Genomic DNA, 16,674 nt, shown 5'->3' with positions numbered 1-16,674 from the left:
TAATGAATATCAATTTATAAATATATGATTAAAACAGTTCAACAGATTTGAAATATTGTATTGTACCACTTCACATATTTAAAATTTGTTGCACTGTCAATATTTTAACGCAAAGATCTAAGTCGTTTACTTGATTTATCAGTGTTTTAATTGATATTTAATACTATATATACAACGTATCATTATTTTACATAGTAGATACAATAAAATAGTAAAAGCTGGTTTCAGTATCATAATTGACATTACACACAACAGTATTAATATTATGGTAAAACAAAACGGTAAAAAAAGTATAATTCACCTGCGGGTGGTAAAAGAAGTGGGGTTACGTTAGGAAGTGCCTCTAATAAGGGATTTCCGCGGGGCCTGGAACCCATATCCTCTCCCTGTCACTGTCACTGTCACTGGTGACGTCTCAGATAGACATAAGCGCATAAAAATCGCCCATGTGCTTAATTAAGTTATTAATTATATTCAAATTAAAAAATACTCATCTATAATAACTGTAAGCTAAGACTTTAAAAACATTTTTTCCATCAACAAAAGATTATCGTAAAAGACAATAAAATAATATTTTTTCATAAATTATTACTTTTATAAATATAAATATCAAACTGTTTATTCATTATACCATAGGAAATTATATTTTTTAATTCTGTATTCCTTGTGTGCAAAAATAATTTAGAGAAAATTTTTCCAGTATTTCTACAATAAAGTGTAAAATTCGTTTTAGTATTTGTATTCCGTTTATTTTATTCTAGGCGTAGCTTGAAATCAATAAAGTATTTTTTTATGTTGCTGAAGGGAGGTGTCAGCAATCTATAAATGCTTTATGGCTTTCAGTTGCGGGCTGTAGAGTATCCTAGCGAGTCGCGAGTGCGTCCCATATTTTTAAGCATCGTAACTATGATGTCGGCATTTGAATTATCAAAGATAAATATGCGGAGCTGAAATAATTTATGCAAGTTAATGTTAGTCTTTTGAGGATTGCGCAATTTATTTTTTCATATTTATTGTGTCAGTGAAAGTGTATATTTTATATGAGTATATATGTAACATATGTATTTATATGATGTATATGACCATTATGACACTGCGGAAACCTATCAAGTTATTATAGTCAGTATTAATTTCTAATAAGGTAACAAAGATTATGGGGTTTGTGATGATAAATACAAGTCACCTTAGCAATAAAGTCACACATCGAGTTATTTACAACAAATTACTCCTTAGCATATTAGAATATGGATAAAATATATATAAATCATAATAACATTTCCTTACTATTAGGATGAGTGCAAGATTTTTTAGAGATTGAATATGGATATTTTATTTTTGAATATTTAACATTTATCCAAAAGCACATTGACATGACTCAATGAGAACTTAATTTGGTTGGCTCTTAAACATTTTACGACATGAACATGCTTTTAAATTTTCTCTATCAAAAGCGACCAGATTTAGAAAATGAAAAATTGCTGTGGGAGCTCAATAAATATGATTTCGAAAATTTTTGTTCATTTATAGATGCTATGGAAGTTAAAAATGGTTACTTCGGACATATTTGTTCGAAGACGAAGAATAACAAAAATAAAACAAAGGATGGCAATATTCATTAAAGGAGGACGTCTGGTTACCTGATCTTAGCAAGAGTTATTCTATTACTAAATAAAGTATCAGCAAATATAGATTTATTTCATACATTAGATAGTATCGATTTTAACTACTTATATTATTTCATTTTACGCCAAAGCTTGGAATTTTGCGAAATGAACATTTTTTTAAATTTCTTTCATAACCATTGCAAAATAACGGCTTAAAGCTGAAACTTTTCTAATTTCCTCATTTTTCCGCCATGCTCGACCATTCATCGCATTTAAACCAAGAGTCGATTGCGAGCTGTCAACTTGGTGAGATACAATGGCGTTCATCAAAACCGGTATTATTTCATTTCTTCTGGTCGATTTTTTATGAATATGAACATACAAAACAAAATTTTCACCTAATATCACTTCATTGTTGGTTCATTTATGTTCAATTGAAATTGCAACATTGTATCATATTTACATTTCTTTACTAGTTAATTACATATTCGTATTTGTAGAAGCTGAAATTGAAAACGATCAAGTGATGGTTTCTTCCGTTGACACAATTCGATACATAATTGAGGTAATCAAATGTAACATATAACAATTCTTAGAATGAGTGATCTTAAATAGTATTGTTTTTTAAGATCTCAAATGAAGAATGCGAATACAATAGCAACGAAGATACATTAATAGACAGCATAGACGATACATTCGAAACAGGTTATATATAAAACTTAGTAATGTATGAGGTTGCAGTTTATATATTTCAATTATTGCTAATGTATTATATGATTTCAGAAACGCATGATGTTAAAAATATACTTGAAGTGAATCCTTTTAGTGTGGACGTTTTATCTCATCAAAATTACAATGTAACTAAAATAATAGTCATATAGATTTTGATCTCTATATATTTTACAACTTATCTAATGAAGAAAATTTTCATTTTAGAAACCTGTTACAGAAAAACCTACAAAAATTCAACATATGCATGATAATTCTTGTAAACTTGAGTGTAACACATGTGGAAAAGCGTTTAAAACAAGATCCGTTATTATAAAACATATGAAAACTCATAGCGATGTTCGTGAATTTGAATGTGAAAGATGTGGAAAAACATTTAATAATAGATACTATTTTTCAACACATATAAAAGCTCATAGCGATGTTCGTAACTTTAAATGTGATAAATGTGGAAAAGCATTCAAATCTAAAATGTCTATTAGACAACATATGCGAATTCATAGCGATGGTCGTAGCTATGAATGTCAAATATGTCGGAAAACATTAAAAAATAAATACTATCTTGCAGTACATATCAAAACTCATAGTGATGTTCGTTACTTTAAATGTGATGTTTGTGGAAAAACATTCAAAAGTAAATACTATCTTACAATGCATATGCAAGCTCATAATTTAAGCGATGTTGGTGGCTTTAAATGTAAAATATGTGGTAAAATATTTAAAAGAAAATATTATTTTTTAATACATATTCAACTTCATAGTAATGTTTGTGAATTTCTATGTAAAACCTGCGGTAAAGCATTAAAAACTAAAAGCTCCCTTAAACAGCATTTGCTAACCCATAGCTATGTTTGTGACTTTGAATGTGAGCTATGTGGAAAAGGTTTCAAAACTAACTCTGCTCTTTTAAGACATGCTCTAATTCATAGTGATGTTCGTCACTTTGAATGTGATAAATGTGGAAAAGCATTCAGAACAAAAGCCGTTATTTCACGACATATAAAAACTCACAGCGACGTGTGTGATTTTAAATGTGAAAAATGTGGAAAAGCATTCAAAACTAACTTGTCTCTTAAAAAACACATTAAAATTCATATTGATATTTGTAAGTTTGAATGCGAAATATGTGGAAAATCGTTCAAAATTAAATCCTATCTCACACAGCATTTCAAATCTCATGTTAATACTAATAGATATCAATGTGATGATTATAAAAATCACGAAAGACTTGACATATAGTACAGATTTTGTATGAATTATAACTTAGTGCAAAAAATACTTTGCTATTTTGAATGCAGCTATAATATATATATATATATATATATATATATATATATATATATATATATATATATCTACATATATTATAGTAGTTGTACTTTATATCATTATTGCAAAAAGGATACACATAGTAAAGGAAAAATATTTAGGTTAGTTTGACAAATCCATGTAAACATGCATTCAAATGAAATGTGACTTTAAATTATTGAGTTAACATTAAGATTTTAATTAAAGAGTTACTACTGAAAACCTGTTTTATTAATACATAGTATTCGTTCCTACATATATATATATATATATATAGGTACCAGCATCTTGGAGCGTACCACGAGTGTAAGGTAGCTTTTGAAGTATGTCGCATAGTTAGATGTTGCCAATAATTGTAATTATTTTGTTTCGAAAATTATCGAATTAAAAGGAATCGAGGTCGAAGTATTTAGTGCCTAGTAGTGGTTCGAATTCAAAGTAGAATAGAGGCGAGTGTAGATTGGTCTGATTTTCTATCTTTTTATGTGGTACGTACGCTTTTCGACTTATCTGACTACGCCATTCGAAAACCGCATTGTGATGTGTTTAAATATTGCGCGCTCGCTGATGTATGAGTCGTCACAGTACTCCCCTTTAGCAATTTATGGCACAGGCGGAAACAAATCACTTAATTATCAAGATATATACACATATATATATATGGATTTTTAGATTTTCGCGAGTATAATTATTTTTTAAATCTCGGGATTCATCGCGATTTATGCTTACTTGTATTCTATATTTCGGTTTTGTTTGCGACTACCGCTCTTGTCCTTGACCTTGACATATATACTCTTTCCCGCGGACTGGCCAACATTTACCCCCCCCCCCCACCCACGTTTCCTAGAAAAATCTGGAATGATGTATTTGTGTTGATTTACACCGTATAAGCTTGTTGCGCTGTCGGTTGAGGCTGTGACCCTATTCCTGTGATTCTAAACAGGTACGTTATTTGGGGTGGGGGGCTGGTAGAGGAGTTTGCCCCTCCATTGAGTTTTGCCAGAAAAATGCATGTCAATAAATGAAGTACTATAAATCCTAATGAAATCGAAATATTAAAAAAAACAACCACTGACTGACCAACTTTTGCCCCCCCCCCCCCCCCATCACGTTTCCTAGAAAAATCTGGAATGATGTCTTTGTGTTGATTTACACCATAGAAGCTTGTTGCGCTGTCGGTTGAGGCTGTGACCCTATTACGCGACTTGTCAACTACATAACGGGGAGAGGGGTAGTGTTTTGTTCATACAAAACACTACCCATGAACAAAATTATTATGTGCTCATGCACATAATAATTTTTTGTTCATACACATGTGTTAAAAAAAGACGAACCGCTGATTTAATTGCAAAAATATATAAATAAAAATATATTAAATAACATTTGAGGAATGTGGTTACACACAGCTGGTAACGGTTGTCACCAGATTTATTTAATTTAGTCATTTTATTTTTAAAATCTACGTTTATTGGCAATTTACTCATATTTCTTTATACTTTTAACTAATATTATTACTAAATATTTTATTATTTATTAAAATATTGATATTAAATAGACCGTCAGTGAGAATATTCTTGCTGATTTGCCTTGAGTGGAAATTTAATACGATGATTAAATTATTTCAGTTGTTGTAATGCTTAATTAGCTTGCGAAAGGAATAAATATTTTAATATATAATGAAGATAGCGATAACTTTATTTTACCTCATTACTATAAAAATCAATTACTATGCTATTACTATGTTGATCATTTAATAATAATCAATTTAAATTACGATTTACAAATATTGATTTTTAAAACTCCTAAACTATTTTTTTAAAACTCAAAGTGCAAATAATCTTATCCAGTCATAATATCACTATTATTTTGATTCAATATTCACAAAGAATAAAATATTAAAGACTTGTAATTAAATGGTCAGAATTTAAATCAAATTGTGGTCAGAATATTAATCAATTTTTGGTCAGAATTTTATTAGCAAAATGGTTAGAATAAATATTAAATGGTCAGAATAAGAATAATAAACGGTCAGAATAAAAATAATAAACGGTCAGAATAAAAATAACACATAGTCATAAAGTAACTTGCTGCCACAGTCACATATTTTACGCAGGAAACTTGAAGTTAACCTATTTTATTATCTCATTCCAATTGTGGTACTCACATATGCGTCTTCGCTTTTTGAACAAATCAATACGATATCATTTAAAAAAAGGTTAGGTTGTTTGGTTCTACAGTGAAAGTCGGCGCGAGCGGGAGCGAGTCACCATGTCGCCCTTTCCTATATTTGTAATTATTAATAAATTAAAACCATGTTATAAAATGAATTTTGTTTTATTTTAGAATGTTACACTTTGATTATCATTCACCGCAGTGGTGGTCGTAGCGAAGGTCTAATAGTTGGCGTTGACAAGAGCTGTTGATTCAGCGTTGGCGAGTCAGAACTGTCAGATGTAAACAACAGACGCCGTCGAACAGTTGTACAAATCTTAAACGATAACACTATTGCCAACTGAAAAAATTGAATCTGACCATGTGTCAGCATAAATCTTACCATTTAATATTAATTCTGACCGATCTGATTTCAATTCTGACCGATTAATATAAATTATGACAATCTAATATTTATTCTAACCATTTAATATTTATTCTGACCGCTAGTATTCTGACGGATGTTTTCTGACCATTTATTATAAATTCTGACCAAAACCATGTTAAAATTTTGACCCTAAAAATACGAGCCAATATTAAACAAGTAATCGAACGTTTGTCATAATTTATGATATCAAAATTAATGGATCAATGATTTATTATGATTTTCCTTCTGTGGTACACAATATAAAATATTTTATGATAATTTTAATAAAATATTTGGAACGATTTATTTAATTTACAAGTTGTTTTGGGATGATCAATTAAACGCATGTTACGGCCAAGAGTTAAAACTAAGGTATTCGCGCTCAAATCCATTGTTTGGCAGACGATAACGAAAATGGCAAGAACTAAGGCTTCAGTTGGGGCGAAAGGTTACTGTGTACTTTATTATTCGTATTTTTGCATTTCATATTAGTGACGTTTCTAAATAGTACGATCACTTAATAAGTATACATGACATTGCCACTTCCATTTTATTTGTAATATTGTTAATATTGATCTTTATATTTAGTAACCTGTGGCAAAAGTTCCAAAGTTCAAAAAAGTAATCCACAACCAACAGCGTCGAGTTCTTCTGGAAGATCTAAATGTATGTTTGAAAATAGAACGTACGTATTTATAATATTTATGTATCGCATATAATTTTATTTGTTTTTTAAACCCTCGAAGCCGTCGTAAAGCCCAATTGGTCCGGTGGTAATTCGTATTGCCCACGAGAGACTCCCAATTGGCAGCAACCGATAACTAGATTTTTTAAGGATAATGTTAATTCTGAGAAAAACGGTGAAGCATCAGGTATTGGTTAATTCAATATTGTAAATTTATAGGAATTGTGTTTTTTATTCATTCGTTCAAATTGGTTTGATTTATAGGAAGTTCTCATTCGAGGAAACGAGTCAACGTAATCACATCAGATACTGAATCTGACGAAGAAATAAATACAAATAAAGATAAGCCATCAGAGTCATTTTGCGAAGACAGTGTCGTCGAAGAGTCCTTTAATCGTACCATCACTAACGAATCTGATCTCGAGCCGTTAGTCGAAGATGAGTCATTGCATAAGATTGGCGAATATTTCAAGACCTTGGATTCTAACAGTATGCAAACTAACATTAATAATGATGAATCTAAAAAAACATTAAAAAATAAAGGAACAGGAAAAAGTAGTAAAAACAGATCTTCTATCAGTCCCGATAAGGAAAATTGTGAACCAATGAACGTAACCGAAAACGAAGTCACTAGTGAATCTGTAAAAAAGCGTATGCTCGATGACAGCATAAATGAAAACATAGAAAAAGAAGTTAAAAAAATCAAAATATAACTTATGTTTAAACAATACCTCTCTAAGATTCATGTTGTAATCTGTTTTTTATTAATACCTTTGATGATAATATTTTTTATGTTATTTTAATTTGATTATAATTTATTTTAATGTTTGGCTATTATTCCTTAATTGTCTCATAAATTGGAATTCTCAATATGTTAGTCTATTATATATAGTTTGTTTCACATAGAGAAATTATTTCAGTATTATTGAATGAAGAAATGTGATTGGTATTTCATTAACAATGTAGTACACATGTATGTGAAAATTATGTTACAAATATAATTACAGGTTACTCTATGTGGAATAGTGTGTTTGTTGTTTTGTATTATACATAGTTTCATTGATTTTCAATATGTTTAAAGTTATTCATTACAATGAAATTGTTTTTTTCAACGTTGTTAAGTTTATGTTCGAAATTAAAAACTCGCTGTTTGTAAATTCTAGTATAATAAAATGGCAAAATACGTGTTAAATAATATTTTTATATATTCTCCCAAAGATTTGTGCCAATATGGTATTCACCATTAAAGTAAAATCAATAAGGGCTTATTAGTATGTTATAAATGAGTAATTTTGGTATTGGCGGCGCTACAATACTACAATAAGTAGATATATTTTTAAGTCAGTCAGCGCACAAAAACATCATTTAATGCGTGATCATCATGTGTCTGAGGAGTGGTGCTGATTTGTGTAAGATGCACAGGGTATTCAGGGATTATATCATTATCTCACTGCCACTTTCGTTATAGTTGTATGCAGTGACGGCTGGTGACAATAGAAACAGGTGGTACAAGGGCTGAAAAATATTTTTATTATTTTACAAACTAAACAATATGTATTATACATATAGTGACATAATCAAAACATAATAAGTTGCATGTTAAAACAAATTAAGACATAAGAAAACAATCAAAGCACAACAATAAATACAGGTAATAATAAAAATACTTTTAACTCTAGTCGCTATGAGGTTTTTCAGTCAGAAATGTCACCATTTATAATTTAATTAAAGACATTTTATTATTTTTAAGCTCCCTACCTTTCATATTCAATAATATAAATTGAATATATTTTAAACCACTGAAACACTGCCTTAATATAATAAATTTAAACTTATTATTTATTCATTATAATTAATTTCATGTATCCTGTTATTACAAAACTATTACAGTAGCATGTAATCTGTCGTCAACAGGTCGTTGTTCAGCTTAACTTTCAACTTGAAAATAACACATTTGATTTAGAATGATAGCCAAAATGTCACGTCACTTCTTGCAAATAATCCTTATAAATAGATTGTACGGCTAGAGCAGTGTTTCCCACGGTGGGGCGTACGCCCCACCGGTGGGGCACCACGCCTCATTGGTGGGGCACCACGCTTCAGAGATGGGACACCACGCTTCAGAGATGGACACCACGCTTCAGAGATGGGACACGTCGGAAATTATCAAATATTCCACATATAAATATAATTTGCTCGTTCACAACTAAATATACCCACGTGCGTACACGCGATGGCTTCTTAAAATTAAGGAAAGACGAGAATCCAGATATGACTGTGGTGCATTGTGTTATTCACAGGGAAAACTTGGTGGCTAAATACATTTCACCTGTTCTAAATGAGGTACTAAATTCCGTTATAAAGTGTATCAATATGATTAAAACTAGTGCTAAATCTGAGCGTCTCTTCAAATTATTTTGTGAAGAACAAAATGCGGAGCACGTAAGACTGTTACTTCACACTGAAGTAAGATGGCTCTCAAAATGAAATTCCTTAAAAAGATTTATGGAATTATTCGATACCCTTTGTGATTTTTTAAGCAACCGATCTGATATGAAGTTTTTGATGACGTTTGACGGTAAAGCATTTGTAAGCTATTTAACTGATATATTTTTAAATGAAATATTTTAAATAGCCAACTTCAAGTATCGGAGAAAACACTTGTCGATGCAAAAGCAAAGATATTTGCATTTACCACTTTTATCGAATTATCTAAAAAAAATATTTTTTTATACATAACAATTTTGAAAAATTTTACTCCAAAAATGTGAAGTGACTGATAATGCTAAACGTGTTATTTTGGACCATCTGCAAACTTTATCAACTGATTTTAAAGAACGATTTGCTGATTTAAAAGAGATACATTTTCCAGCTTGGTTGACACAACCAATGCTGGTAGATATTTCAAATGAAAATTTGTATGAAGAAGAACTTACGGAAATGCAAAATGATGATTCGATTCTAAATTTATTCAATATAAAAGGAATAATGGCATGGATGTGCGAAGAAACTAACACAAAATATCCTTATATTACTTTGCATGCTAGAAATTTATTATTACCCTTTCCATCATCTTATTTAGTGGAATGTGGTTTTAGCGCCATAAGCGATTTACTCATTAAAAAAAGAAATCGATTGAATATTACAAATAGAGGGGACTTAAGACTGAAATTAACCAAGTTTGATCCAGACATAAAATTTCTTTGTAGCAAGCGTAAGTGAATTTAATAATTTAATAATGGATTAGGCATTACAATTTTATTTTATTTTACTTACATTTTTAATTTGTATTTTGTAATTATTTCAATTATAATATACGTTTTGAAAATTTACCTACTGTTTTATTAAAAAAAATGCCGGTGGGGCATATGACTTTGAAAAGACTACGGTGGGGCATGGCATAAAGAAGGCTGGGAAACACTGGGCTAGAGCGTTCAACCGATCTTTACCAGTGGAATTGTTTTTATACGTTTTAGAGCGCTACAACGTTCGGCATCAGCTGTGAATACAGGTGTCACTAAAATAATTTTGTCATCTTACAAAAGGTATCAACCAATTTATTGTTTTGAAAATTACTCGGAATAAGGCGTTGTTGGGTATTAGCTGAGTAATTTTAAACTATAGGTTATTGGGTACATCAGCCGGTTCCACATTGAACGATGTTCAATTGTATTTGATTATTTTTTACGTCCTTGAATCATTCATTAAAAGTCTCGTTTAGTTTCGCACATTCACTTGCATATTCAAATGTCTCAGAAGGCTTTTGTCCTTCCAGAGTGGGGAAATGCACCGTGTTATTTCTTTCGAATTGAACTTTCCGCAATTTTAAATTTAGCTTTAAATGATTTTACGTATGAAACCAGAGAGCTGAGAAGCTGATTATGGTCCTGATTATCATTTAATTCACGAACAGGGTTTCTCTTTATCTTCGTGAACTGTTTGACTTTATCCCGCAGTTCGTAAAATCTCATGAGCATGTTCCCACTCCACGAAACACCAAAATTCTCCGAAAACATCATAAATCTTCGTAACCCTTAACTTTTTACTGGAAAAAACATTATTCAATAATTAAATTTCATTTTTTAACGATAAAAAAATATTATTAGAAAGTGGTAAAATTATTAACTTTATAGTTCTATTTGCGGTGGCGCAACCCAAAAAGCCGAAATGATCTTATTCTTTTGTTTAGCTCCCGTATCAATTTGTTCTCATCAAACAAAATTTTCTGAGATGACCTTTTTATTTTTAGTGTCCTTTAATATTTTCAAAAATTGTTCTCCTTAGTTAAAAGATTAAGTATCAAGATAATTGAATAATTACTTAAGGATAAATTATAATTTTGCTATACCTACCCCTATTTTCACATTTCATACCACAATCTTTGATTTTACTGTCTAAGTTGCGTCACATATTTGACAACTTTCCTTCCGTTAAAAAACGTGTTTCAGATCATCGAATCAACGAATTGAAACACATTTGCTGGTTATTAATATTGTATCAATGACATTCATGCATTATTAATTACTTGAAGTGAATCAAAAACAAAACTTATTCGGAGAAAAAAAAGTTATAAATCATAATTAACTCCTTTTATTAGGATGTAACGTAAATTTAAAAATTATGCATTTGCAAAAAAGTGGGATTAGTTAGTTTAATAAAATTACCATAAACTTAATATGTAATAATTGTATATAATAAAAATAGATGTAAGATTTTTATTTATTTAATGCGTATAATGCTTGCTACTTAGGCCAACACTATTTAAAAAGCGCTCCTTGCATGTCACCTCTCGATGGATCAGTGACGTTTTGTTTTTGTCTTCACAAACGTATATAATAATACGTTTTTAACTGATAAATTTTATAATATAACAAAATCTTTTTAACATGGTCGCCAAAAAGAAGAAGAAGGTTCGTTTAACTTAATATTATTCTTGTATTTGAGACAATACTATTTTAGGTTATGTATCAACACGTGTTTTTGTATTATTATTTTGACAAAATATCATTTTTTCCCGCACTTTCAGTATTCGTCCGGAGAGGGGGCTCAGTTTATGACGAGGAAAGCCGCGCTTAAAAGACTCCAACTATCTATAAAGGACTTTCGAAGATTATGCATTCTGAAAGGAATATACCCGAGAGAACCAAGAAATCGCAAGAGAGCGCAAAAAGGACAAGGAGGTGTCAAAACTTTATATCACACGAAAGACATACAATTTTTGTTCCACGAGCCTATAATTTGGAAAATGCGAGATATCAAAGTGCGTTAAGTTTGCATACTTTACACTTTTACAATTTTATTCAAGTGTGAATTTAACATTATTTTTATTCTAGGTTTATTACAGGCGAATACAAAAAGCAAAAAGTTTAAGGGACAAGACAAATGTTAAAAGATACCTTAACAACTTTCCTGTTATTAAAATCGATCATATCGTAAAAGAGCGATATCCGACGTTCATAGATGCCTTGAGAGATTTAGACGATTGTCTAACACTATGTTTCCTATTCAGTACTTTCCCGTCTATCAAACACGTACCCAGGGAAGTGTCCATTTTGTGCAGAAGATTGACGGTCGAGTTTATGCACGCAGTCATAGCTGCAAATGCGCTCAGAAAAGTTTTCGTATCTATCAAGGGTTACTACTATCAAGCTGAAATTAAAGGACAAATCATTAATTGGATTGTTCCGCATCATTTTGGTTTCCAGGTATTATTTCAGTACATAATATTCCATAATAATTACATCTTATAACTAATTTTATCGTTTTCAGCCTCAAACAAAGGAGGAAGTAGATTTCAAACTAATGGCAACCTTTGTAGAGTTTTACACGGTGATGCTTGGATTCGTAAACTTTAGACTGTATCATTCTCTCAATCTGGAATATCCTCCGAAGCTGACTGAAGGTGTGGTCGATCATGAAAAAATATTAATCGATGAAGAAGTGTATGTGTCCGAAAGAATATCGACTTTAAACGTTCCATTGATCAAAGTCGACGACAATCCCGAGGAAGAGATGTCTCTCGATCAATTTCCAAATGAGGAAGACCCTCAAAAACTAGAAGAGGCCAGGCAAGAAGCCGAAAAAATAAAAAAATTGAAAACTTTGTTTAAAGGACTCAAGTTTTTCATTAACCGAGAAGTACCGAGAGAGCCTTTAGTGTTTTTAATTAAATGCTTCGGAGGCGAAGTCTCCTGGGACAAAATGCTATTTGTCGGAGCCTCGTTTGACGAAAACGACGAGAGCATTACCCATCACATCGTAGACAGGCCCAGTATGGATAAGAAGTTCATTTCTCGTTATTACATACAACCGCAATGGATTTTCGATTGTGTAAATATGAGAACGCTTTTACCCGTGAATAAGTATTTGATGGGTGCTACGCTTCCACCTCACTTATCGCCGTTTATTGATAAGGAGAAAGATCAAGTTTATATTCCACCAGAAGCGAGGGCGATCAATGATCCTAATAATATTGAAAAAAGTATGTATTGTGAATTATTTAAGTAAACAAATGTTTGACAATCGATTTACAATCGTCTTACTTATAGATAATACAGAAGTTGATTCTGAACCAGAGATTGAAAAAGCAACAGATGAAGAAACAGACGACGAAAATGCCAATGCCAATATGGGAGAAGCAGAATTTTTAGAAAAAGTTTACAATGACGAAATTCAAGATGATTCAGATTCTTCCGGTGGAATGAGTTCTGATGATGAAAATGTTAAAAATGTTCGCCAAGAAAAGGTATGTTATTTTATTTATTATTTTATGTAACCGTTTTATTTAAATCTTTTATTTTTTAGAAAAAGGGAATGGCTGTATTGGAAGGACAACTTGAAAAAGAAGTGCCATTTGAAAAAGAGAGGCAAAATAAATTGGAATATAGATTGAGAGAGAAAATGATCAAGAAGAAGCATCGTCGTCTCTACAGGAGTATGATGGACGGTAAGAAGAAGAGAATGAAAGAAATCTGGTTGCTTAGAAAGAAACGGCGAATTCACGACGAAAAAGCTATTGAGGAAAAACAAGGAAAAGCACCTAAAACTACAACTAAAACATCTTAATTATCTGTATTTTTCAATAAATAAATATTGATATTAAAAGAAATACGTTTTTGTATGTTTATGTTTATATATTCATAATTTAATTTGTCTGTAGATTAGCTTGTTAATACATTAGTTAGAGAAACGTCGATTCTTTAATTGAACTGAAATAAAAATTGCAATAAACTTGTATAATCATGAATAATACAATTAAACATAATTATAATTTATACTTGAATGAAAAGTTCCTTGGCTCTATATCAGGGGTGGCCAAACAAAATGATCTTGCAGGCCACTTTGGAAATGCATCATAACTCCGCGGGCCATATATAAAATTATGCATCCCCATATTAGGCTTGGATACACTATAGACATTTTTTGGAGCTTGGAAACGAATTTCTTGATTAAAATGTCATTGAAGTCTCCAGCTGGCTTTCAATGCTAGTTTTACATCCAACTGGTTTTTTGTAGCATAATCTGTGACAAATGGCCTTTCGTTGCTTTACACGTCATGAACATCACCCTATCCTGATTTAAATTTAGGACACTATTTTGGACGTTCATAACGTCATTGGCATAATTCGAAACAAATTAGGTAGTAATGAATTTTAGCAGCAGTTCCATATTTTGCACTTAAGTACCACACGCAGCAAGCGTGTTATTGCTAGGGTTTTTGAATACCCAGGACATGGGTCATACTTTTGGCGTATTCCAGAAAACTAAGCATTTTTATATTTAAAATATTGCGCAATTAACTTAAATTTATACGTAACACATATTAATTAAAATTTATAATACCACTAAAAATACTTTATTTAATTGTGAATAAACATGAAATATCATTTTAAATAAATAAAAATTAAACAATCAGAACATTTAAACACAGTATCAAGGTAAAATTTTCATTTAAAAAAAAACAATTTTATATTTATTTTTGATTAACGCGTCCAAAGGGTTAAACTTTTTCAGATAAAGGATAAATGATATTTCGACGATAGAGGAAGAACCTATTACATATATTATAAAACTTTACTTGAATATACTATTTAGAAAGACACACTTGATACCTTATTAATAATAATATTAATTATATTAGCAATTGAGTAGGAAGAAGCCTAATAAATGCCACTGTAAGACGTGATTGCAGAATTTGCAAGCGTAAAGACGAGAAAAAAGGACATTTAAAACCTGTTAGTTTATTATTTTCATTTTTGTAACAAAAAATAATAAAGGGGGGGGGGGCTTTAGTAACTTTTCCATGTAGGCCAATTTTTTTCTAGTTCCGCCATTATCGATTACTTCATAGTGGTGTAGCGTTCCGATATATTTTTTTACAACTACACCATTAAATTAGACAATTTCGATTAACTAATGCGAGGTCCAAACGTCAGTGTATTTTCTAAATTTAATACTAATAATTCTTAGCTGTAATAGTTACTATAGCATTAAAAACCTTACAGTGTAGGGGTCGTCAATTTTTTTTACTTACCACCCACTTTTATTTATTTCTTATGGAAAAATTTTCTGACTGCCCAGCAAAATTTCAGTAATTCAATTTAGTGCATATTTATTTGAGGTAGGAAGGTTTATAAAATATAGTTACTTCGATTTATATTTTTATTTATACATATGTAAAGCGAAAGATATATTCGTTTTGAAGGATTTTTTATACATAGGTATAGTCTATCCAAGATGTTAACGCTCATCGTCGTTGTATTGTAAATAAGGGTGCGTGTACGCATTCATGCACACATCTACAGTTTTCCACGAATTTTTTTACACCGATATGAGAACGTTACCAATACTAAATCAGGGCTGTTTTTAAAATAGGGTGACCATGCGTTGGAAATTGCATTAAAAACTATAATGTTTCGCGCTCAAACACGTTCGCGATGTTATTGTTCTTTGTTTACATATATTATTAAATATTTACATTCTGTTCCGTACAACCCATAAATTATGTTTTAGATGTCTCTGCGCTTATACCCGCACCCGATGGTTAACAGTATTTCTTGTAAAAATTTGTCCCTTAAGTGATTTTATGACGGGTCGTAAAATCGGGCCATTTTCGCTTGCCTTTATTATTTTGCGCCAAAGTTGCCGCCATCGGTATACGTCTTAAATAATATTTTGGTGACTGCTGTCATGTTTTTGTGTTAAATATGTATATAAATAAGCAAAATAAGTAAGCAAGTGTCATTTTACATTTTCCTCAACAAATAAAATTAAAAAAGTAAAAATTAATTGCACTTGTAATTTCACACGGTCACCCTATTATATTCTCTCACCAATACTATGACGATGAGCGTTCATATCTTGGACGGGCTGTACATACATATATAGTCAAACATGCGATTTATGGAGGAAAAATCAAATTTGTAAAACTAGACAAAAAAGCATCGCCTACTAGGTAATAGCAGTATCGAACGTAACCATTTTAATAATTAGTTTATTTTTATTTTGGTGTTATTATGTTTTCGTGTAATGCTTTGAAGCTTTTAGTCCGACTATTGTACATACCGCTTTTTGTTGTTGTAAAGGATCTATTACCTATTATTCGATAAAAAGAAGTGCGCATAGTAACTTAAATTGTTTCAGTTGTCATTAAATTATTAGTTGTTTTAATTTAATTGTAAAACAAGAGGTAAATATTATACATTTTTAAATTAGATATGTTGAAAGCAAAAAATGTAAAGATTGAGAGAAAAAACGTGTAAAAATAAGTA

The 16,674-nt window shown here is 30.8% G+C and overlaps 4 protein-coding genes across 4 annotated transcripts in view; 3 read left to right on the top strand and 1 right to left on the bottom strand.

Annotated features, from left to right (window-relative positions):
* The window catches only part of LOC148239084 (uncharacterized), a 47,437-nt gene extending 47,028 nt beyond the window's left edge, over window positions 1–409 (bottom strand). The window contains exon 1 of the mRNA XM_088181275.1: window positions 302–409. Within this exon, the coding sequence (XP_088037401.1) occupies window positions 302–377 (76 nt within the window). The 5' untranslated portion in view covers window positions 378–409. The remainder of the gene's footprint in view (window positions 1–301) is intronic.
* A 1,466-nt stretch (window positions 410–1,875) lies between these two features.
* LOC148239083 (uncharacterized) lies at window positions 1,876–3,863 on the top strand. The gene is made up of 5 exons (XM_088187509.1): window positions 1,876–1,939; window positions 2,105–2,169; window positions 2,234–2,309; window positions 2,388–2,461; window positions 2,541–3,863. Exons 1-5 carry the CDS (start codon window positions 1,921–1,923, stop codon window positions 3,570–3,572), a joined length of 1,266 nt encoding a protein of 421 aa, XP_088043635.1. The 5' UTR covers window positions 1,876–1,920; the 3' UTR covers window positions 3,573–3,863.
* A 2,698-nt stretch (window positions 3,864–6,561) lies between these two features.
* LOC148239082 (uncharacterized) lies at window positions 6,562–8,096 on the top strand. The gene is made up of 4 exons (XM_088187499.1): window positions 6,562–6,667; window positions 6,808–6,885; window positions 6,966–7,091; window positions 7,169–8,096. Exons 1-4 carry the CDS (start codon window positions 6,565–6,567, stop codon window positions 7,615–7,617), a joined length of 756 nt encoding a protein of 251 aa, XP_088043625.1. The 5' UTR covers window positions 6,562–6,564; the 3' UTR covers window positions 7,618–8,096.
* Window positions 8,097–11,677: 3,581 nt separating this feature from the next.
* Window positions 11,678–14,012, top strand: LOC148239081 (pescadillo homolog). Its single transcript, XM_088186085.1, has 6 exons — window positions 11,678–11,814; window positions 11,931–12,164; window positions 12,238–12,609; window positions 12,674–13,385; window positions 13,453–13,649; window positions 13,709–14,012. Exons 1-6 carry the CDS (start codon window positions 11,791–11,793, stop codon window positions 13,967–13,969), a joined length of 1,800 nt encoding a protein of 599 aa, XP_088042211.1. The 5' UTR covers window positions 11,678–11,790; the 3' UTR covers window positions 13,970–14,012.
* Window positions 14,013–16,674: the final 2,662 nt, after the last annotated feature.

This window comes from Plectrocnemia conspersa, unplaced genomic scaffold (assembly GCF_051122295.1).
Source record: "Plectrocnemia conspersa isolate PC_06_02 unplaced genomic scaffold, ASM5112229v1 ptg000001l, whole genome shotgun sequence".
NCBI lineage: Eukaryota > Metazoa > Arthropoda > Insecta > Trichoptera > Polycentropodidae > Plectrocnemia > Plectrocnemia conspersa.
This window is presented reverse-complemented; position numbering and strand designations above follow the sequence as displayed.